At 43.9% G+C, this 25545-nt stretch overlaps 1 protein-coding gene across 1 annotated transcript in view; it reads left to right on the top strand.

The window, feature by feature from the left end:
• Nucleotides 1-24819, top strand: part of LOC126336068 (trypsin-like) — an 86664-nt gene extending 61845 nt beyond the window's left edge. The window contains exon 4 of the mRNA XM_049999549.1: nt 24649-24819. Coding sequence (XP_049855506.1) covers nt 24649-24819 — 171 coding nt within the window. The remainder of the gene's footprint in view (nt 1-24648) is intronic.
• Nucleotides 24820-25545: the final 726 nt, after the last annotated feature.

Here is a 25545-nt window from a genome sequence, read left to right as displayed (position 1 = left end):
GGTTTTTGGATGTTATTACTATACTTGTATCATCAGCAAAAAGAACTAACTTTGCATCTTCATCAATGTGGAATGGTAAGTCATTAATGTATATCAAGAACAGTAAAGGACCTAAGACCGAACCCTGTGGGACCCCGTGCTTGATAGCACCCCAGTTTGAGGAATCAGCTGTTGCTTTAACATTACACGAACCACTTATTTCAACTTTCTGCATTCTTCCAGTTAAGTATGAATTAAACCATTTGTGCACTGCCCCACTCAAACCATAATGATTTAGCTTATCTAAAAGAATTCCATGATTTACACAATCAAAGGCCTTTGAGAGATCACAAAAAATACCAATGGGTGATGTCCGGTTATTCAGAGCATTTAATATTTGATCAGTGAAAGCATATATAGCATTTTCTGGTGAAAAGCCTTTCTGAAAACCAAACTGACATTTTGTTAGTACTTTATTTTTACAAATATGGGAGGCTACTCTTGAATACATTACTTTCTCAAAAATTTTTGATAGAGCTGTCAGAAGAGAGATTGGGCGGTAGTTGTTGACATCCGACGTAACCCCCTTTTTATGCAATGGTTTTACAATGGCATATTTCAGTCTATCAGGGAAAACACCCTGCTCCAAAGATCTATTACATACGTGGCTGAGAATCCTACTTATCTGTGGGGAACAAGCTTTAAGTACTTTGCTGGAAATGCCATCAATTCCGTAAGAGCTTTTACTTTTCAGTGAGTTTATTATTTTACTGATTTCAGAGGGAGAGGTTGGTGGAATTACAGTTGTTTCAAACTGCGCAGGTATGGCCTCTTCTATTAATAGCCTTGCCTCTTCTAGTGAAGATCTAGATCCTATTTTCTCCACAACATTTAAAAAATGATTATTCAAAATATTTTCAATTTCTGATTGTTTGTTAGTGCACTTGTCATTCAGTTTTATTGCACTAAAGTCTTCCTGTGCTCTTGGTTGCCCTGTTTCCCTTTCAATAATATTCCAAATTGCTTTAATTTTATTATCAGAGTTACTGATCTCAGACATGATACACATGCTTCTGGACTTTTTAATAACTTTTCTTAGTACCGCACAATAGTTTTTATAATATTGAACAATTTCTGGGTCAGTACTCCGGGATCCGAACCCAGGTCCGTAGGACGGCAATCCGTCACGGTGACCACTGTTTTTTAATCTCATTTTGTTCGTGTTTGTTCGTTGCTTCTGCTCGTGGCGGACGTCGCAAGACGCCCGTTTCAATTCGTCGTTGATCAATTAAATCAGTTTTTTTTTTTTATTACAGAGGACAGCTAACCCTCTGACTGAGCACGCTGAGTTAACCGTGCCGGCGAAAAAATTTAGGCAGTGGCGGGGATCGAACCCGGGACCAAATACGTTTGATTATGAATCAAAATCGCTACCTCTAGACAACGGGTACTCCTTGCTGCACAGCTATAGAGGTGGACATAGCGTTGTATCTACATCTTTGAGTACGAATGGCAAGAACAAAACAGATACATACCACATCTTGCCTCTCGTGGTATAACGCCATTTTTGTCGGCCACAGAGTAACTGCCGACCGGATTTGGAATATGATGGAGGCTAGTGCTGAGACTTATCGCCAGATGGCGGTCTGCACTGCATGACTTCAATTACAACTAATGTAACTGGGTCAAACCTTTCTTCAACAATTAAATTAACATATCTATCTGAACATCAAAGTAGTACACAATCTGTAGTCATAAGTGCGAAGATTACACAAATTGTGTATAAAGAAGACACAGAACGTTGTGAAGTGTCATGGATGGCTGCCTACGCCAACAGACAAAAATTGGAAACATTTTGTGATGTAACGATTACGGTCCATAATACATGCAATAACAAATTTATGCCTTACAGTAAATTTAATAGAAGCAGTTTTAGCGGAAAGTTGCGACAATCGCACAATTATGAAATAAGATTTTATTTTATTTCTCGGTTTCGCTGCAAACGAAGGATAACAGTTAACATTTACACACTATATGATCAAAACTATACGGACACCTGGCTGAAAATGACTTACACGTTCGTGCTGCTCACCATCGGTAATGTCGGAATTCAATATGGTGTTGGCCCAGCCTTAATGGCAGCTTCCACTCTCGCGGGCATACGTTCAATTAGGTACTGGAAGGTTTGTGGGGAAATGGCACCCCATTCTTCCCGGAGTGTTGCACTGAGGAGAGGTACTGATGAAAAACGCTGAAGCCTGGCACGAAGGTGTTCTAGAGGATTCGGGTCATGACTCTGTGTCGCCCAGTCGGTTACAGAGATGTTATTGTCGTGTAACCACTCAGCCACAGGCCGTGATTTATGAACCGGTGCTCGATCGAGTTGAAAGATGCAGACGCAATCTCCGAATTGCTCTTAAGCAGTTGGAAGCAAGAAGGTGGTTAAAACATCAATGTAGGTCTTTGCCGTGATATTGCCACGCAAAACAACAAGGGGTGCTAGCCCCGTCCGTGAAAAACGCGACCACATCGTAACAACACCGCATTCGAATTTTGTTGCAGGGACTATACAAGCTGGCAGATGACGTTCACCGTGCATTCACCATACCCACACCCTGCCATCAGATCGCTATATTGTGTACTGTGATTTGTCACTCTATACATCGTTTTTCCACTGTTCAATCGTCCAATGTTTTCGCTCATTACATCAATGGAGACGTCATTTAGCATTTACCAGCGTGATGTGGGTCTTATTAGCAGCCGCTCGACCACGAAATGCAAGTTTTATCACCTCGCGCTAATTGTCATTGTACTTGCAGTGGATCCTGATGCAGTTTGGAATTCCTGAGTGATGGTCTGAATAGATGTCTGCCTGTTACACGTTACGACCCTCTTCAATTCTCGACGGTCTCTGCCACTCAACAGACGAGGCCGGCCTGTACGATTTTGTGCTGTACATGTCCATTCACGTTTCCACTGCACTATAACATCGGAAACAGTGGACCTAGTGATCTATAGGAGTATGGAAATCTCACTTACAGACGTATGACACAATTGACGCCAGATCACCTGACCACGTTCGAAGTCCGTGAGTTCGGAGTAGCGCCCCATTCTGCTCTCTCACGATATGTAATGACTACTGAGATCGCTGAAATGGAGTTTCTGGCGGTAGGTGACAGTACAATGCACCTTAAAAGGAAAATATGTTTTGAAGGTGGTCGGGTACTTCTGATCGTCTACTGTATAATAAAAAACTGTAAAACAAGCATAGCGATATTGGCAAATAAATTGGTAATTATGTTACAGAAACTAAGCTATTCATTTCTGACCGTCAGTTCCGTATCTCCAAATACTTAACTTAGGACCGCTAACATCTTCGTAATTGTGGCCCTTAAAGTGTGGGGTATCCAGCATTTGTAAGATGTGTCACGGAAGAATGAAAGCTGATGCTTACCAACAAGAGCAGCTACACGATAGCGTTAAGCTTAACCTGTGCAGCGTGGCATAAAGCTTAGATACTAACGGGTAAGGCTATGAAATGATATGACAAACGTGCCGTCAGTGTTAGGGAAGGCAAATGAATACTCGGATTTTTCGAGACGGTTCTGGTGCAGTGCATTTGTATGGGAACCGCATGCAACAGTTTCTCCCGACAAATTGTAAACTAATGATACTGTCTTTGTCATCCTCATCAAGCCACACTGTCGGTTATTAATTTTGAGACGCGCTCGCTTAGCCGAGATAGAGCGCTATAATGAAAACGAACATATACTTGTAATGGACGAGGGCATTCAATATGTAATGCAACACATTTTTCCTCGGCAAATTTCTATTGCAAAAATGAAAAATTTGTTGTGGGACATCGTGGAAAATTCCCACTTCAGCCCCTATAGTTTCGTGAAGTTCCGAGAGCTGGTGACACTACAGGGTGGTCCATTGATCGTGACGGGGCAAAATATCTCACGAAATAAGCGTCAAACGAAAAAAACTACAAAGAACGAAACCTGTCTAGCTTGGAGGAGGAAACCAGATGGCGCTATGGTTGGCCCGCTAGATAGCGCAGCCATAGGTCAAACGGATATCAACTGCATTTTTTAAAATAGGAACCCCCATTTTCATTAAATATTCGTGTAGTACCTAAAGAAATATGAATGTTTTAGTTGGACCACTTTTCGCGCTTTGTGATAGACGGCGCATTAATAGACACAATCATATGGCTCACAGTTTTAGAAGAACAGTTGGTAACAGGTATGTTTAATAATTTAAAATACAGAACGTAGGTACATTTGAACATTTTATTTCGGTTGTTCCAATGTGATACATGTAACTTTGTGAACTTATCATTTCGCAGAACGCATGCTGTTACAGCGTGATTACCTATAAATATCACATTAATGCAATAAATGCTCAAAATTATGTCCGTCAACCTCAATGCATTTGGCAATACGTGTAACGACATTCCTCTCAACAGTGAGTAGTTCTCCTTCCGTAATGTTCGCACAGGCATTGACAATGCGCTGACGCATGTTGGCAGGCGTTGTCGGTGGATCACGATAGCAAATATCCTTCAACTTTCCCCACAGAAAGGAATCAGGAGACTTCAGATCCAGTGAAAGTGCGGGCCATGGTATGGTGCTTCACGAGCAATCCAATTTTCATGAAATATGCCATTCAATACCACTTCAACCGCATACGAGCTATGTGCCGGACATCCATCATGTTGGAAGTACATCGCCATTCTGTAATTCAGTGAAACATCTTGTAGTAACATCGGTAGAACATTACGTAGTAAATCAACACACACTGCACCATTTAGATTGCCATCGATAAAATGGGGGCCAATTATCGTTCCTCCCGTAATGCCGCACCGTACATTAACCCGCCAAGGTCGCTGATGTTCCACTTGTCGCAGCCATCGTGGATTTTCCGTTGCCAAATAGTGCATATGATGCCGGTGTAGGTTACCGCTGTTGGTTAATAGAATAGCTGAATAGAATGACTAAATAGAGTGCGTGGAAAAAATCTGTTATCGTCCCGTAATTTCTCTTGCGCCCAGTGGCACAACCGCACACGACGTTCAAAGTCGTCGCCATGCAATTGTTGGTGCATAGAAACAGGGTACAGTCCATGTTGATGTAGCATTCTCAACACCGACGATTTTGAGATTCCCGATTCTCGCGCAATTTGTCTGCTACTGATGTGCGGATTAGCAGCGACAGCAGCTAAAACACCTAATTTGGCATCATCATTTGTTTCAGGTCGTGGTTGACGTTTCACATGTGGCTGAACACTTCCTGTTTCCTTAAATAACGTAACTATCCGGTTAAGGATGATGTCGTCCAGGATACCGAGCAGCATACATAGCACCCGCCCGTTGGGCATTGTGATCACAATAGCCATACATCAACACGATGTCGACCTATTCCGCAATTGGTAAACGGTCTATTTTAACACGGGTATTGTATCACGGAGCAAATACCGTCCGCACTGGCAAAATGTTACGTGATAGCACGTACTTATACGTTTGTGACTATTATTGCGCCATCTATCACAAAGTGAAAAAAAGTGGTCCAACTAAAACATTCATATTTCCTTACGTACTACACGCATATGTAATGAAAATGGGCGTTCCTATTAAAAAATAACGCAGTTGGTATCCGTTTGACCTATGGCAGCGCCATCTAGCGGGACAACCATAGCGCCATCTTGTTTCCGCCTTCAAACTAGACGAGTTTCTTTCTTTGTAGTTTTTTCGTCTGACGCTTATTTCGTGAGATATTTGTCGCGGTCACTATCAATGGATCACCCTGTATACGTAACCTCAAAAATGGTTCTGTAACGGAGGTGCGTTCCACACAGAGAACTGTCATTGAGTTTCTTCTGGTGGAAACCCAGAGCATCGCTGATATATACAGGCACATATAGAAATTCTATGGAGAACTGGCAGTGAACAAAAGCACGGTGCGTCGTTCGGCGAGTCTGTCATCACCGCAACAAGGTCACGCAGACCTGTCTAATCTCCCGTGCGCTGGTCGGTCGCACACCCCTGTCGTTCCTGCAATGTTGGAACGTGGCAAGACTGTAGTTCGAGACGACCGACGGGTCACAATCAAACACCTATACAACAGCACGTCTCTGTTGTTAGTGCTGACACACTCATCCCACAATTCGGGTACTCAAAGGTGTGTGCGCGCTCGGTTGCTCGCCGCCTAACAGGAAGACCATAAACAGCAACGAAGGACCATCAGACCGGAACTGCTTGCGCGTTACGAGGCTGATCGTGACAATTTTTTGTCGAACATCGTCGGAGGAGAGGAAACATCAGTTTATGACTTCGAATCGGAAACAAAACGGCAATCCAAGGACTGGCGCCACACAACCTCTCCCCCGAAGAAAAAGTTCAAAGCCGCATTCCTCAGCCGGTGAAGCCGTGACGACGGTGATCTGAGACTCTCATGATGTTACTCTGTTTGGTGACCTCCCCCAAAGCGCAACGATCAACTCTGAAGTGTAATGCGATACCCTCATGAAAAAGAAGAAACGACTTCATCCGGTACGTTGCGAGTAATATACAAACGAGTTTCTCCTTCTCTATGACAAGGGAAGACCTGACAGAAGTTTGCACACCCAAGAGTAGCTCACAATATTTCAGTGGACTATTGTTCCTCAAAAATGGTTCAAATGGCTCTGAGCACTATGGGACTCAACTGCTGTGGTCATTAGTCCCCTAGAACTTAGAACTACTTAAACCTAACTAACCTAAGGACATCACACACATCCATGTCCGAGGCAGGGTTCGAACCTGCGACCGTAGCAGTCGCACGGTTCCAGACTGCGCGCCTAGAACCACGAGACCTCCGCGGCCGGCTATTGTTCCTCATCCACTCTAAGAGGGTAATCCCAAAAGTAAGGTCTCCCATTTTTTATAAGTACAGAACTCTGTTTGTAGAAGGACGGATACTCAAAATTACAGACCAATATCCTTAACATCGGTTTGTTGCAGGATTCTCGGACATATTTTCAGTTTGAATATAATGAATTTCCTTGAGACAGAGAAGTTGCTGTCCACGCATCAGCACGGCTCCTGCGAAACGCAACTCGCCCTTTTTTCACATGATATCTTGCGAACCATGGATGAAGGGTATCAGACGGATGCCATATTCTTTGACTTCCGGATAGCGTTTGACTCGGTGCCCCATTGCAGACTCCTAACTGAGGTACGAGCATATGGGATTGGTTCCAAAATATACGAGTGGCTCGAAGACTTCTAAAGTAATAGATCCCAGTACGTTTTCCTCGATGGTGAATGTTCATCGGAGGTGAGGGTATCATCTGGAGTGCCCCAGGGACGTGTGGTAGGTCCGCTGTTGTTTTCTACCTACATAAATTATCTTCTGGATAGGGTGGATAGCAATGTGCGGCTGTTTGCTGATGATGCTGTGGTGTACGGGAAGGTGTCGTCGATGATTCACTGTAGGAGGATACAAGATGACTTGGACGGGATTTGTGATTGGTGTAAAGAATGGCAGCTAACTCCCGTAATGTGTGAATACTCCATTAGTAGTGTGGTGCTTGACACAGTCACGTCGATTAAATATTTGGGCGTAACATTGCAGAGCGATATGAAGTGGGACAAGCATGTAATGGCAGTTGTGGGGAAGGCAGTTAGTCGTCTTCGGTTCATTGGTAGAATTTTTGGAAGATGTGGTTAATCTGTAAAAGAGACCTCTTAGAAATCCCTAATACTACCTCTATTTGAGTACTGCTCTAGCGTTTGGGATCCCTATCAGGTCGGGTTGAGGGAGGACATAGAAGCAATACGGAGGCGGGCTGCTAGATTTGTTAATGGTAGGTTTGATCATCACGCGAATGTTACGAAAATTCTTCAGGAACTCGGGTGGGAGGCGTTCTTTTCGTGAATCGCTACTGAGGAAATTTAGAGAATCAGCATTTGAGGCTGACTGTAGTACTCTTTTACTGCCGCCAAATTATATTTCATGGAAAGATCACAAAGATAAGATAAGAGAGATTAGGACTCGTACAGAGGCATATAGGCAGTCATTTTTCCCTCGTTCTGTTTGGGAGAGGAACAGGGAAGGAAGATGCTAGTTGTGGTACGAGGTACCTCCGCCACACACCGTGTGGTTGATTGTGGAGTATTTATGTAGATGTAGCTGTAGATGGGTGGCAGTTGGTCACACTATTATGGAGAGTGCTTCAACGCTGTGTGTAAACATGAGCACGCCGCACTGTGGCGCTCGGCCTTGTCTTAGCAGCCGTTGAGAATGGACCTCCCGTTGAATGTTACAGCTAAGTGCGAATTGCGCGCAGTTATTCGGTATTTGAACGCAAAGGGCACTGCGGCGATTGGAATCCATCGCCAGTTGACGGAAGTGTATGATGAGTCGTGCATGAATGTCAAAAATGTTCGTAAGTGGTGTAGAGAGTTTGCAGCTGGTCGGACCGAAATTCACGACGAACAAAGGAGCGGGAGATCGTCAGTTTCTGAGGAGACAGTGTTGAAGGTTGAGCAAAGCATGCGTGAATATCGACGGATAACACTGGATGATCTCTGCACGTTGGTTACTGAGATTTCCCGAAGCACCGCTCACAGAATTTTAACGGAAACATTGAACTACCGGCAGGTGTGCGCAAGATGGGTGTCACGCTTGGTATCTGAGGCACACAGGCGGCCACGAGTTGATGCTTCCCGCACATTTCTTCACCGCCTTGCAGCCGAACAGGACAACTTTCTGGACTCAATTGTCACGGGTGACGAAACCTGGGCATACCACTTTATACCTGAGACCAAGCATCAATCACGCCAGTTCGTAACTTTCTGAACAGCTTGGCGGCGAGCTGGTATGACATGGGCATACAAAAACTGCAACAGCATCAACAAAAATGCATCAACGGAAATGGTGATTATGTCGAAAAATCACTAAATGTTCAAGCTGTAAACTGATGTAAACCATTGTAGAAATAAACAGGTCTATTTACTTATAAAGAAAAAGAGACCTTACTTTTGGGACTACCCTCGTACGTCCCGGATCTCGCACTTTCCGACCTCGTCTGTTTATCCCATCCTTGGGCGGCCTTCGGCGGCCTGAGCGAGGCATGTCATTAACAGTTCCTGTCTCTCTGTATCTGCTCCATGTCAAAACAACATTGCTTTGGTTCACTCCGAGATGCCTGGACACTTCCTTGCACGAAGTAACAATTCTGCAGGAAACAGTACGTGCATAATGATGAGGTTCTTGATGAAGCAAAGCGTTGACTCCGACGTCAACCTGTAGAATGATACGACGCGGGCATACAGCCCCTCTCAGCAACGTGCCGTAATGCCGTTTCACTGAAAGGAGATTGTGCTGAAAAATAGGGTTTTGTAGCCGACAAAGCGGGGAGTAATTTGGTGTACTGGAATCAGACCAAGCTTATTTCAATAAAAAATGTGTTTCCTTACTTATTAAACGCCCCTCGCAGGAGCTAAAGTTACTTAAACGATCATTTTTGGAAGGAAGTAAACTTCGTCATAGTGAATCCCTCGTTGGTCGATATAAAGAATCGATATTGGAGAATGACTGTACAACAACGTGCGGCGTTCTAAGTGGATTCGGAGTAACAAGAGACATCTACATATTTTAAAATTCATTTGTATTCAGTTATAACCGCCGAAGCTGGAGTAACACCCTGGCGAATAACGTTGCTGTGTGGCAGTAGGCACATGAGCAAAAGCAATATTCAGTCGTTAGTGATGAATTCTGTCGACTGGGCACCAACAATACCATTGGCGTAACGCACCCTCAGCCAAAAGAGAAAACGGTGCACCACGAAAGAATTACCCGAATGGGACGGAGATCGGCAGATATGGCGTACACATACAGACAGAAAAAATGCTAACAATTTTTTTAAAAAATGGTGATTTATGCAACAGAAAGAGCTCCACAAACTGAGCAAGTCACTAACATGTTGGTCCACCTTAGCAACTTCTCTAATCTTGGCACTGATTAACTGAGTTAGATGTCCTCATGAGGGATATAGTGGCAAGTTCTGTTCAATTGGAGCGTTACATCTTCTAAATCCCGACCTGATAGGAGTGCCCTGCCACCAATAGTCGAAAAGTTCTCAATTGGGAAGACATCCGGCGACCTTGCAGGTCCAAGCACTCTCACCGTCTGCTGAATGGCATTATCTTTCCGAAATGTAAACCCAGGATGGCTTTCCAGGACGGACAGCAAAAAGGGACGTAGAATATCATCGGCGTAACGCTGTACTGTGATTTTGACTGAGTTTGAACGAGGTTGTATTACAAGGCTACGAGAAGCTCGATGTTTGTTCTGCAACAAGACTGCGCAGGAATGTAGGCACTGTACGTAATTGCTGGCGATGGTGGTCGCGAGTATGTACAGTCGTAAAAGACCGGGTTTCGGACGGCTAAGCGGCGCTATCGAGAAGAAAAATGGGGAAGATCATTGTGTCCGGCATATCACTCTGGTGCATCGTAATGCATCTCCAGTAGCAACCTGAGTAGTAGTTGGCATCACAGTGCAAAACTAACTTTACAAATCGGTTACTTCAAAGTCAGTTCCGAGCCAGAATCCGTGTATCGTGTTTTCCACTGACCCCACACCACCGCCACTAGCGACTGTAGAGGTGTCAAGCGAGAGCTAATTGGAGGACAGGGTGGAGGTCTGTTGTGATTTCTGACGAAAGCGGGTTCTGTCTTGGCGACATTGGTGGCCGTCTGTTGGTTAGAAGGAGGCCAGTTAAGGTCCTGCAACCAACTTGTTTGCTTGATGCATACATTTGACGTACACCTGGAGCTGTATGGTCTGGGATGTGATTTTGTATGACAACAGAAGCCCTCTCTTGTCTATCTCACAGACCCTGACTGCATTTTTATACATCAGTCTCGTGGTGTGACCTGTTCTGCTACCATTCTTGAGCAGCATATCAGGGGGTGTTTTCCAAATGGATAAAGCTCTCCCACATACTGCTGTTGTAACGCAAAAAATGCTCTACAGAATGTAGACATGTTGCCATCGGCTGCTCGATCACAAGATCTGTCTCCAATCCAATACATATGGGGCATCATTGGACGACAACTCCAACGTAATCACAAACAACATTGACCGAGAAAGCGCAACAGGTCTTGAACTACATCCCAGTAACTGGCATCCGGCACCTGTACAACACAGTATACGCACTTTGCATGCTTATACTCAAACATTGTGGTGCTTACACCCGATATTTATGTGCCAACATTTCACATTTGCAATGGCTTATCTCGTACTTACATTAAACTGTGATTTTTGAAATTTTAGTCACTTAAATATCTTACGTAGACTAACGTGCCGGCCGGGGTGGCCGACCTGTTCTAGGCGGTTCAGTCTGGAACCGCGCAACCGCTATGGTCGCAGGTTCGAGTCCTGCTTCGGGCATTGATGTCTGTGATGGCCTTAGTTTAGTTGTTGTTGTTGCGGTCTTCAGTCCTGAGACTGGTTTGATGCAGCTCTCCATGCTACTCTATCCTGTGCAAGCTGCTTCATCTCCCAGTACCTACTGCAACCTACACCCTTCTGGATCTGCTTAGTGTATTCATCTCTCGGTCTCCCTCTACGATTTATACTCTCCACGCTGCCCTCTAATACCAAATTGGTGATCCCTTGATGCCACAGAACATGTCCTACCAACCGATCCCTTCTTCTGGTCAAGTTGTGCCACACGGTTTTCTTCTCCCCAATCCTATTCATTACTTCCTGATTAGTTATGTGACCTACCCATTTAATTTTCAGCATTCTTCTGTAGCACCACATTTCGACAGTTTCTATTCTCTTCTTGTCCAAACTATTTATCGTCCATGATTCACTTCCATACATGGCTACACTCCAAACAAATACTTTCAGAAATGTCTTCCTGACACTTAAATCTATACTCGATGTTGACAAATTTCTCCTCCTCAGAAACGCTTTCCTTGCCATTTCCAGTCTACATTCTATATCCTCTCTACTTCGACCATCATCAGTTATATTTGCTCCTCAAATAGCAAAACTCCTTTACTACTTTAAGTGACTCATTTCATAATCTAATTCCATCAGTATCACCCGACTTAATTCGACTACATTCCATTGTCCTCGTTTTGCTTTTGTTGATGTTCATCTTATATCCTTCTTTCAAGACACGATCCATTCCGTTCAACTGCTCTTCCAAGTCCCTTGCTGTCTCTGACAGAACTACAATGTCATCGGCGAGCCTCAAAGTTTTTATTTCTTCTCCATGGATTTTAATACCTACTCCGAACTTTTCTTTTGTTTCCTTTACTGCTTGCTCAATAGAGACATTGAATAACATCGGGGAGAGGCTACAACCCTGTCTTACTCCCTTCCCGACCACTGCTTCCCTTTCATGCCCCTCGACTCTTATAACTGCCATCTGCTTCCTGTAATAATTGTAAATAGCCTTTCGCTCCCTGTATTTTACCCCTGCCACCTTTAGAATTTGAAAGAGAGTATTCCAGTCAACGTTGTCAAAAGCTTTCTCTATGTCTACAAATGCTAGAAACGTAGGCTTGACTTTCCTTAATCTTTCTTCTAAGATAAGTCGTAGGGTCAATATTGCCTTATGTATTCCAGTGTTTCTACGGAATCCAAACTTATCTTCCCCGAGGTCGGCTTCTACTAGTTTTTCCATACGTCTGTAAAGATTCGTGTTAGTATTTTGCAGCTGTGGCTTATTAAACCGATTGTTTGGTAATTTTCACATCTGCCAACACCTGCTTTCTTTGGGATTGGAGTTATTATATTCTTCTTGAAGTCTGAGGGTATTTCGCCTGTTTCAAACATCTTGCTCACAAGATGGTAGAGTTTTATCAGGTCTGGCTCTCTCAAGGCCGTCCGTAGTTCCAATGGAATGTTGTCTACTCCGGGGGCCTTGTTTCGACTCAGGTTTTTCAGTGCTCTGTCAAACTCTTCACGCAATATCATATCTCCCATTTCATCTTCATCTACATCCTCTTCCATTTCCATAATATTGTCCTCAAGTGCATCGCCCTGGTATAGACCCTCTATATACTCCATCCACCTTTCTGCTTTCCCTTCTTTGCTTAGAACTGGGTTTCCACCTCAGCTCTTGATGTTCATACAAGTAGTTCTCTTATCTCCAAAGGTCTCTTTAATTTTCCTGTAGGCAGTATCTATCTTAACCCTAGTGAGATAAGCCTCTACATCCACACATTTGTCATCTAGTCATCCCTGCTTAGCCATTTTGCACTTCCTGTCGATCTCATTTTTGGACGTTTGTATTCATTTTTGCCTGCTTCATTTACTGCATTTTTATACTTTATCCTTTCACCAATTAAATTCAGTATACTCTATCTGATACCTTTTAGTATCTCCTGGGTTCTTCCATGTATACAACCTTCATTCATGATCCTTAAACCAAGTTTCAGCTATGATTAAGTTGTGCTCTGTGCAAAATTCTACCAGGCGGCATCCTCTTTCATTTCTTAGCCCCAAATCCATATTCACCTACTATGTTACCTTCTCTCCCTTTTCCTACACTCAAATACCAGTCACCGATGACTATTAAATTTTCGTCTCCCTTCACTTTCTGAATAATTTCTTTTGTTTCATCATATATTTCTTCAATTTCTTCGTCATCTGCAGAGCTGGTTGGCATATAAACTTGTAATACTGTAGTAGGTGTGGGCTTCGCATCTATCTTGGCCACAATAATGCGTTTACTATGCTGTTTGTAGTAGCTTACCCGCATTCCTATTTTCCTAGTCATTATTAAACCGACTCCTGCATTACCCCTATTTGATTTTGTGTTTAGAAACTTGTAGTCACCTGACCAGAAGTCTTGTTCCTTCTGCCACCGAACTTCACTAATTCCCACTATATTTAACTTTAATCTGTCCATTTCCCTTTTTAAATTTTCTAACGTACCTGCCCGATTAAGGGATCTGACATTCCACGCTCCGATCCGTAGAACGCCAGTTTTCTTTTTCCTGATAACGACATCCTCTTGAGTAGTCCCCGCCCGGAGATCCGAATGGGGGACTATTTTACCTCCGGAATATTTTACCCAAGAGGACGCCATTATCATTTAATCATACAGTAAAGCTGCATGCCCTCGGGACAAATTACGGCCGTAGTTTCCCCTTTCGCAGTACCAGCACAGCAAAGCCGTTTTGGTTATTGTTACAAGGCCAGATCAGGCAATCATCCAGACTGTTGCGCTTGCAACTACTGAAAAGGCTGCTGCCCCTCTTCAGGAACCACACGTTTGTGTGGCCTCTCAACAGATACCCCTCCGTTGTGGTTGCACCTACGGTACGGCTATCTGTATCGCTGAGGCACGCAAGCCTCCTCACCAACGGCAAGGTCCATGGTTCATGGGAGGGTTAGGTTAGTTAGGTTTAAGTACTTCTAAGTTCTACGGGACTGATGAACTCAGATGTTAAGTCCCATAGAGCTGAGAGCCATTTGAACCATTTGAACTAAAGTATTCCCGAAATTTCATTACTCTACATTCATTATTTTTTGTGCTGTAATTTTTTCTCAGTCAGTGTATGTTGTCATTTTTTATTGTTTGTGGACGACTTCTTCTTTTTCTGTGCGTCCTCTAACCCTGGAACGATTGCTCGGCAATTACATATGACGATCAAGCGGGTGGAAGAATGATCTAACAACATAGGTTTTAAATGGTCTTTCGAGATATCTATTTAAATGGTCTTTCGAGAAATCTATTAGTGTCGATTTCAGTCACCCTTGTTCTCTTTTTAACTGAGGGATACTGTTCTCATTCGTTAGAAAAATATGAAATATCTGGGCCTCACTTTTAATGAGAAGCTTAAGTGGTTGCCACACTTTCAGGAACTAAAACTGAGACGTCTCAAGGTTTTTAACGTCCTTAAACTTGTCAGTCATAGATCTTGGGGAGCCGCAGAGCACGTCTGCTCCAACTTTACAAGGCCTTTGTGCGACTCGGGCTTTCATAGAGGTTGCAGGTTTATGGATCAGCGAGGCCTTCGTTCCTCATAATGCTGGTTGCGGGTATGAGGCTGTCAACTGGGTTTATCGCACGAGTCCAGCTGCTAGCCCGTATGAAGAGGCTGGTTAGCCTCCGCTGTCTATTCGACGACTTCTCCCCGTGGTAGGCCATATATACAGGGCTTTGTCCGCTCAAAAATCGCTAGCATCCGTCTTCGCTGCACAGTCATCACAATGTTAGGAGGCATCACATGACTTTTGGCATCTCTATGTACAATGGGCGTGAAGAGAGTAAGATGTTGAGTGATCACTGTGAACGATATGGAGATGCAGGATACTCGTGTGAGACGGCGTTATCGTCACTTGAGCGAGTAAAAAAGGGACCTCATTGTGGGTGTCCATCCACTCCGCAAGTCATAATCGTGGAATATCCACATTTGTGCCGCATTCAGATGTGACAGTGGTCTGATAATGCAAATGTGAATGTAGGCATACTTGTCAAGGTTCCGGTCAATCACGCCTGATTACCAAAAGGGAGTATCGCTATTGTGCACCAACTACACCATAACCCCTTCATATTTGTGCCTGCCAACTGAGAACAAGTAACACTCTCCCTGCAACATTGTGCATCATTCTGCAACATCGGTCGGAGACCAGCCACAGACAGACTAGTGTAATACAATTCCCTGCAGTGTCCGCCGTTCACACCTCAATACGACGGCTACTTTAAGAGTGGTGAGAATAGTAAACTGCAGATGTATGGCGTCGCATTGTGTTCAGCGATGAATCGAGGTTCTGCACTATCCCGGATGACCATTATCAAAGAGTATAGCGGCGACCTCTGGAGAGATACCATTCTCCTATTGTTTTGAAGAGGAGCAGTGGTGTTAGTCCTGATGTCATGGTGTGGGGTGCAATAGGGTAAGACTTAAGCAGGTAACTGGCGGCACACTGGTATGGGACAGATATCCTGCATCATCATATGTTACCTCTCAATTGACAGTATCGTAGTGTCATTTTTCAACGGGACAGTGTTCCTCTATTCGTGGCATGCTAGAGCACACAGTCCATAGTTGAACAAGTATGGGGCCACCTTGCACATTAACTCTGTCCAATTATGAATATACAGGATATCAACGACCTTTTAGAACAGTTATGGGTCGGCGCTTGCCTCGGGTGAGGATATAATGGCTTTATGACACCATCACAACAGTTTAAGTGCATGCATCCAGGCCAGAGAGGGTTCTGTGATTGTATTCGTACAGCAGCGATACTAATACAAGAGAGTTTAGTACAAAATGGCTAGGTATTCATACTTTTCAGGCGGTGCTTACCTGGGCTTTTCAGTGCCTTCTGGCAAGTACGCTAACCACATCCAAAGCACCCACTGTGGAGAGGGTTCCGCCGTCTTCCGTTTGGATACTGCTGTGTCAGCTGTGTCCACACATCACCAAGTAAGCTCCCCTTGCAACGGCGTTATTGTATTTTGTAAGGCGTAACATTTGCGCTTGCCTGTGGCTGGTGCTGCTACAATCAACTTCTTACTCCGTGTTTCTGAACAAATGTGATAGGTGTGCTATATTGCCCTCATCTGTGACAAGACCCAGTAGCTTCGGTCACCTTAATTAGATTATCCTTATGCAAACGTCAATGATCAATTCTCTGGCGACTGCCACAGTTAGCCCTGGTCCACTTTTATCCAAAATTATTTTTATCATTACTTTCTCTTACACAGTACGTTGTCTACGCCCCGTCACCTTCTTCTAGCTTAAGGTGCTGTTGCAGTTTCCTCTACTGCCTCCTAGGCTCTGGGAATGCAGTCAATTGGGATTTGAATAATGCTTGTTCCGAACTTTGTCTCGTGTTTTGCTGCTTTTTAGTGTAAATAAGGACTACGTTTTACGTAATACATGTCACTGCAGTACCTGGTGTAATTTTGGTCAATGTGGTTTCTCTTTGGTACTGGTTCTTCGTGTATTTATCAGTATGCTGCAACAATGTCTCCATGGATAATCGTCCATCCTGCTCGCTAATGAGTTAGTCTACAGACTGAATTAACTGGGTGCTAAAGTCTGATTCAGCACAGTTAGATTCGCTCCTGGTAATACTTCTATATGTTTCTCAGGCCAATATAACAGAGAGTATGAAATGTTCGGATGGGTTACTCCCAAAGTTGTTGCAGGTAGACAGAAGGTTGGCCCTATTAACACACACAATGTCCCGGTTATCAATAATCAACTTCCATCTGACTCAAACCTTTTCACTTTCTTCCCTCTTTTCTGACCCAACAGCTTCACTGCGCATGAGTTCTGACTTTCTCTCACTGTTTGAATAAACAGTAACTTCAACTCTGTAACACTTCTGCTTCTTCAATTTCCGCATACCTGTCTTGTCCTTTGAACCGCTACACATTTACCCTGGTGAACCCTCAACATCCCTTGCTTAATGGGATAATGTGGACACCGTAACAATGGTACCATGACTGTTTCCCTGCTACTGGAAAGAAAACTGAATTATACTCCTATAACCATCTTGTGTTTGTGCAGATAATTTTTGGTATAGCCTGTTACCAGTTTTAATAAACTTTAAGTCAGTTTCAATGTTTGTTGGGCTGTGATAGTGTGCTATCACAATAAAAGAAACATTGAAACTGTCTTAAGGATTCTTAAAACTAGTGACAGTGTACACCAAAAATTAACAATAAAAGAAAACTGTCAAATCCTAAAATCAGTGGCCCACGGAAAGAAAAAAGCAAACGAATACACTTCACTGTGCAATAAACCCTCTGTGCCACAACTGAAGAACTATATAAATAACATCCACACCAAAACTTCATAAGGTCAGTCCTCAGAACTAAATTTCCCTCTCCTCCACGCTGCACAATACATTCACTCCAGATGCCGTTCCACAAAAACCTCTCTCTCTCTCTCTCTCTCTCTCTCTCCCCTCCCTCCCTCCCACAGACACACACACAAATACACACTGACACACACACACACACACACACACACACACACACACACACACCAAACCAAACAACATAAACGCCAACAACGCTTCAAATCTGCGCGCTTCACCAGACAAACATGCCACGAAACAAATGAATACTACACAGCCACAACAACATGAAATAGCGACAAAAACGCTGTGCAAGTTTGAAAAATCGCAAAAAATGCCTGTGAAATGAGTAAAGTGGTAGAAATCAGGGTGTTACCACACTACAAACAAAGGAGACGAACATCACAACATCAACACCGTAAGTAACGAGCAAAAATTAATTGTTTCACACGTCCCATATGTGCAACTGTCGTCCTCGTCAGCAGCTAAATCTTGATGTTCAAAGGTGACTTAGTTTCCACAATTAGATAAGGCCCTTCATACTTTGGGGAAAATTCTTTTCGTCTTCCCCTTTGGCGCATAAGAGGATAATGACATGACTCATTCACCATCCTTGTACTGTGGCATTCTTACTGAATGGCTCTCTGCTTCTTCTTGCATTTCTAGCACCTTGGTGTTGGTGTTGAGCACCCTGTTCCGTATTTCCCTTATTGCTCTCATGAAGTGTTTAACAGGTTCTCCTGTTTTACTCTACTTGTTTTTTAGCATGTAGAATATCGATGGTATCTTATGACCACAAAAAACCTCAAAAGGTGACAATACTGTATTCCTGTGCTGCTTAGTGTTGTACACTGAGACGATATACATTAAATAAACATCCTAATTGGAATGTTGTGATCCCTCATAGCCACATAGCATCTCCCATGTAGTTCTGTGCATTCCTTTGTTCTCCAATTAGCTTGAGGGTGTAAAGGACCTGTCCTCGGCTTTATCACACCAAATGCTTACGCAATTCCTTGAACAAATTCGTCATTAAGTTGGTTCCCAGTTCAGTCAATATCGTCTCAGATACCATGAACTTTGGTGTCAAACTGTTTCCTAACGCTTGCCACACTATTAATCGTAAGTACATTTTTATACCTTGCAGTTGTATTGTTGAAAGAATCAAAAAGATTAATATTAAGCGACTGAAACTTTGGTAATTGTTCAGAGAACCTTTTCAATGGTGCTCTTGTCCCACGCATATCACCTCTCTTGTGCCCACTGTTTGTTACTCCATACATATTGGTCCACATTCGACTTCCTAATCTTCACCATTATCCCTCTGCTACTCTCCTGTTGATAGACCTACATCCCCGTCACCTGATAACACATGATCATCCTTTTACTGCAACACTCTGTATCTCGACTTTGCAAGCACCATCATCTTTGGTACCAATTTAGTTTCTCTCCACAGAAATCCATCCTGTATACAAAACTGTTACTGTTTACTAATCTCCTTACATCACTATCTGTCTACTGTGCCGTCTGCTATTCATCACCTTCGATTTGTAACAGTGTTATTTTCCTACTTAACCTGCCTGCATTCAACTGCTTTTTAGCAGGTTTGTGTACGACCTTAAAATCAAACTCATTCACTTCTACCGAACATCATGTCAACCTACTAGATGGTACCTGCACCCACAGGAACCATTGCAATCCAGCATGATCCTTTATCATTCGAGACATTTTTCCATAAAGACAACACTAGAAGCAGGTGATTCCATAGATTAGGCTTAACATTTCTTTTCTGTCGTAGAGTAATTATTCTCTGCTGAGTTAATTTACCTTGATGCATAGGCCACCAGGTGCTCTGTGCCATCTGTTACTTGAGACAACACACAAATATGAAATGCATACCATTAGCTGCTTACATGCGTTGATAATTGTCACCAGGTACAGTTTAAAATGTGTGCCCCAACCGGGACTCGAATCCTGGATCTCCTGCTTACATGGGAGACGCTCTATCGGACTGAGTCATTACTGTTTATTTTTTGTAAACAGTGTGACTTGGTACTGTCCTGTAACTTCAGTTGCCCGTAGTCAGATCATCATGTAAAATAAGCTGCAACGGAAGAACATATTAATTATGATGACAAAACAATAACAAGAGGAGAAAGAAAAAAAACGAGAAGATAGCCGAAAAACCACCACCAAGCTCCGTGATATGTATGAGCAAGTATTTCATAGTTTTGTTATATTTATTCAGTTTTTTAATTTTTCTTTATTTTGTATTATATAGAAACTAAAAGCAGAAAGATAACGAATCAGATCATATCCTAGATTGCAAACTAAGAAAAATTTGAATATGACTTCAAGGACTGTATACGCTCATGTTTATATATACTTCATTTGTACACATTTTACAGTAGAGCAGAAGCGATACTGCGTCAAAACACTAAACCAAAGGAGCAGGGAAACTAGGAGAGAACAAGCCAAAGCAAATCAGATGGAAAACATACATAACAATGAAAACACCTATCATTAGAAAAATGAAATTCATCAACACCTTGCAGAAGGAAAGCAAGATTCGTCATTTTGGCGAAGAGGTCTAGTTATCGAGGCATTCGCAAGCATGTCCAATATGCTGAATGTGCTGCATGAAGTTCATGTGATCCTTCTGAATATGCTTTGTGTATTCATCTCTTGGTCTCCCTCTACGATTTTTACCCTCTACGCTGCCGTCCAACGCTAAATTTGTGATCCCTTGATGCCTCAGAACATGTCCTACCAACCGGTCCCTTCTTCTAATCATGTTGCGCCACAAACTCCTCTTCTCCCCAACTCTATTCAGTACCTCACTAGCTATGTGCTCTACCCATCTAACCTTCAGTATTCTTCTGTAGCACGACATTTCGAAAGCTTCTATTCTCTGCCGGCCGGAGTGGCCGAGTGGTTCTAGGCGCTACAGTCTGGAACCACGTCACCGCTACGGTCGCAGCTTCGAGTCCTGCCTCGGCCATGGAGGTGTGTGATGTCTTTAGGTTAGTTAGATTTAAGTAGTTCTAAGTTCTAGGGGATTGATGGCTTCAGAAGTTAAGTCCCATAGTGCTCAGAGCCATTTTTTTTTCTATTTTCTTCTTGTCCAAACTATTTATCGTCTGTGTTACACTTCCATGAGCTACCACATACTGGTATGATTTTTCGACCGTGGGAAGAAGGAAGAATTCGACCGCAATATGATGTCCGTAGTGTGTAAAGTCTCACAAGATCGAGTAATGAAGGCCAGTTGCGTCATAATCCACAAAGGTGACAAAAGTGATGGAATACCTGCTAATATCGTGTCGGAGCACCTTCTGCCCGGAGTAGTGCAGCAACTCGTTGTGACCTCGACTCAAAACATCGTTGGAAGTCCCCTGTAGAAATAATGAGCCATGGTGCCCCTTTAATCGCGAATGTGTTGCCGGTGCAGGATTTTGTGCATGCTCTGGCCTCTCTGTTATGTACCGTAAATGTTCGACGGATTCGTAGCAACCGATGTGGGTGAGCAAATCATCCGCTAGTATGGTCCTGAATGTTCTTTAAACCAATAGCGAACCTTTGTGATCCGGTGACAATCCACATTTCCATCCATAAAAATTCCATAGTTGTTTGGGAACATGAAGCCCATAAATGGCTGAAAATGGTCTCCAAGTAACCGAACATAAACATTTCCAGTGATTGATTGGTTCAGTTGGACCAGAAGACTAAGTCCATTCCACGACCCATACCATTATGGGGCCACCACCAGTTTGCCCAGTGCCTTGTTGACAACTTGGATCCATGGATACGTGTGGTCTGCACCACACTCGAACCCTAACATCAGCTCGTAGTATCTGAAATCGGGACGCAGATGACCAGCCCAAGATCTTCCAGTTGTCTAGGTTCCAACAGATACGGTCATGACCGCAGACGAGCAGCTGCAGGCGATGTCCTGCTGTTAGCATAGGCACTTGCGTCGGTTGTCTGCTTTCATAGCCCATCAACGTCAAATTTCCCCAGCCTGTCCTCACAGACGCATTGCGGTGCCCCGTTGTATCTTCTCTAAAACTTAGAGCCGCGCTCCTTGGACTATCAATGTGAACTTACGTACTTGAATGCCGGATACTGTCTCAGCTTCCCCGCAGCTCCGGCATTTTCTGTTTGCATCAAACTCTTCTACGAAGATTCTATATTTTGAAGAAGGTGAAAATTCATCTACTATTCCAAAATCCTATTATCTAGTCCAAGTAAAGACCCTCTCAAAATTCAGTTGCTGGTAATATATTCTATATTCAAAATTCAATACACCATTTCACTGCCACATTAAACAGTAAGCCCACACTTTCTTAGGACATTGCACACGACTGAAGTCAACCAAATTAAACTAAATTTTTTCTCAACGATACAATACTAATATACATGTCCGTGTGCTGGAGACCAAGTCACTATTAATAATAATCATTTTTTTTCTTCCGTTGTCTCTCCACAACACACAACAATCACCAATGTTTTTCGTGAATGAAATTCGTCCACGGAATTCTGGGCCGGAAGTTTTTCTTTTCTCTTTGATGCAACCGAGCGCATCACTTGTTGGCCCGGTTTTACTCTTCTTTTTCGCTTAGCCTGCACAAATAACGTCCTGCTGCAGTGTACATCTGTTTACGCTACAACCCACTATAAAATAACGTGTGTTCGAAGCGGCTGGATCACAAGTGACTTCAGAGTTTCGTAAAATTCTGGGGGCACTACAACATTCGTCGCTAGTCCTACATCGATTTTGCGGTTATTTGACGCTGTATTGCTTGTCTACTGCCACTGACAACTCTACGCAAACGGCGCTGCTCTCGGTCGTTGATTGACGGCCGTCGTCCACAGCGTTGTCTGTGGTGAGAGATAATGCCTGATATCTGGTATTCTCGGCACACTCTTGACACTGTGGATCTCGGAATATTGACTCCCCTAACGATTTCCGATGTCCCACGCGTCTGGCTCCAACTACCATTCTGCCTTCAAACCAACTGGAATCACTCAACAGAGGAAAGTCCACTGGACCTGACGGGATACCAATTCGATTCTACACAGAGTACGTGAAAGAACTTGCTCCCCTTCTAACAGTCGTGTACCGCAAGTCTCTAGAGGAACGGAAGATTCCAAATGATTGGAAAAGAGCACAGGTAGTCCCAGTCTTCAAGAAGGGTCGTCGAGCAGATGCGCAAAACTATAGACCTATATATCTGACGTCGATCCGTTGTAGAATTTTAGAACATGTTTTTTTATTCGCGTATCATGTCGTTTCTGGAAACCTTGAATCTACTCTGTAGGAATCAACATGGATTCCGGAAACAGCGATCGTGTGAGACCCAACTCGATTTATTTGTTCATGAGACCCAGAAAATATTAGATACAGGCTCCCAGGTAGATGCCATTTTGCTTGACTTCCGGAAGGCGTTCGATACAGTTGCGCACTGTCGCCTGATAAATAAAGTAAGAGCCTATGGAATATCAGACCAGCTGTGTAGCTGGATTGAAGAGCTTTTAGCAAACAGAACACAGCATGTTGTTCTCAAAGGAGAGACGTCTACAGACGTTAAAGTAACCTATGGCGTGCCACAGGGAAGTGTTATGGGACCATTGCTTTTCACAATATATATAAATGACCTAGTAGATGGTGTCCGAAGTTCCATTCGGCTTTTCGAGGATGATGCTGTAGCATACAGAGAAATTGAAGCATTAGAAAATTGCAGCGAAATCCAGGAAGATGTGCAGCGGATAGGCACTTGGTGCAGGGAGTGGCAACTGACCCTTAACATAGACAAATGTAATGTATTGCGAGTACATAGAAAGAAGGATCCTTGATTGTATGATTATACGATAGCGGAACACTGGTAGCAGTTACTTCGGTAAAATATCTGGGAGTATGCGTGAGGAAGGATTTGAAGTGGAATGATCATATAAAAGTAATTGTTGGTAAGGCGGGTACGAGGTTGAGTTTCATTGGGAGATCCTTAGAAAATGTACTCCATCAACAAAGGAGGTGGCTTACAAAACACTCGTTCGACCTGTACTTGAGTATTGCTCATCAGTGTGGGATCCGTACCAGCTCGGGTTGCTAGAGGAGAGAAGATCCAAAGAAGAGCGGCGCGTTTCGTCACAAGGTTATTTGGTAAGCGCGATAGCGTGATGGAGATGTTTAGCAAACTCAAGTGGCAGATTCTGCAAGAGAGGCGCTCTGCATCACGGTGTAGCTTGCTGTCCAGGTTTCGAGAGGGTGCGTTTCTGGATGAGGTATCGAAAATATTGCTTCCCCCTAATTATACCTCCCAAGGAGATCACGAATGTAAAATTGGATTCAAGAGCGCACGGAGGCTTTCCGGCAGTTGTTCTTCCCGCGAACCATACGCGACTGGAACAGAAAAGGGAGGTAATGACAGCGGCACGTGAAGTGCCCTCTGCCACACACCGTTGGGTGGCTTGCGGAGTATAAATGTAGATGTAGGTGTAGAAAGTGTGTAATTTCCCGTCGTGCGGCCATTCACGTCAGAAACCTTTTCACGTGAATAACCTGAGTGCAAATGACAACTTGTGCGTACAGTGCTACCACCTACTGTACTAGTGCATATCGGTATGTCATGACTTTTGTCACCTCTGTATAAACCATTTGCGAGTAATACTCCAATTTCGCTAACTTCTGGTTGCCCTCTCGTGTGTTGTGAAACGTGGCTTCCAATTCGCGTGTAGAAGATGCAATGGTGGACGCCCTACAGACTGAACTGAAATCTGCGCCTCAGCTGCTGCAGTCGTTGTGAGACACTACGGTTGTGCCCGTCGGCTGCGACAGGTGGGCGTGGTGTCGTGGTGCATGATGTGCGCCGACCGCAGGCCCGGCGTGTACGCCCGCGTCGACACGCAGCTGGCGTGGCTGCTGCAGGTCATCTCCGGGGCGCCTCCGCTGCTACCCGGGTTTGTGTACGCCTGGACGCTGGCGGCGGGCGGCCTCTCCTGGCGGTGACGGCGCTTCCCGGCAACACGCCGACGACCACCTCCGTGCATCGTCCTTTGGGATCATGCTGGCGCCTGAACGATTGTGATTTTGGAAACGTGTCTCTACTTTCACATCTATTAAACTGATTCTGCGCTGCGCGTTTCGACGAAAAATACATACCTGCTGCCTCTTTCTTACTCGACAGTAGAGCTGTCCATTGCGAGAAATAACGTGACTAAATAGTAACTTGACTAGAGCCCGTTAGGTTAGATTAGTACTTGTTCCATACATCATGAATACGACACTTTTAAATGATGTGGAACGTATCAGGTTAATAAAAGGTGTCTATACGAGATATTAGGCAACGGGCTTGCCGCAGTGGATACACCGGTTCCCATGAGATCACCGAAGTTAAGTGCTGTCGGGTGTGGTCGGCACTTGGATGAGTGACCATCCAGCCGCCATGCGCTGTAGCCATTCTTCGGGGTGCAATCAGCCTCGTGATGCCAAATGAGGAGCTACTCGACTGAATAGTAGCGGCTCTAGTCAAAGAAAACCATCAAAACGACCGGGAGAGTTGTGTGTTGACCACATGCCCCTCCTATCCGCATCCTCAACTGAGGACGACACGGCGGTCGGATGGTCCCGGTGGGCCACTTGTGGCCTGAAGACGGAGTTCAATACAAGATATTAAATCACACAAAATATTACATGACACTCAATATTTTTAATTTTTTGTGAGTGTTGGGTAAA

The sequence above is a fragment of the Schistocerca gregaria genome, chromosome 2 (assembly GCF_023897955.1).
Source record: "Schistocerca gregaria isolate iqSchGreg1 chromosome 2, iqSchGreg1.2, whole genome shotgun sequence".
Classification (NCBI taxonomy): domain Eukaryota; kingdom Metazoa; phylum Arthropoda; class Insecta; order Orthoptera; family Acrididae; genus Schistocerca; species Schistocerca gregaria.
This window is presented reverse-complemented; position numbering and strand designations above follow the sequence as displayed.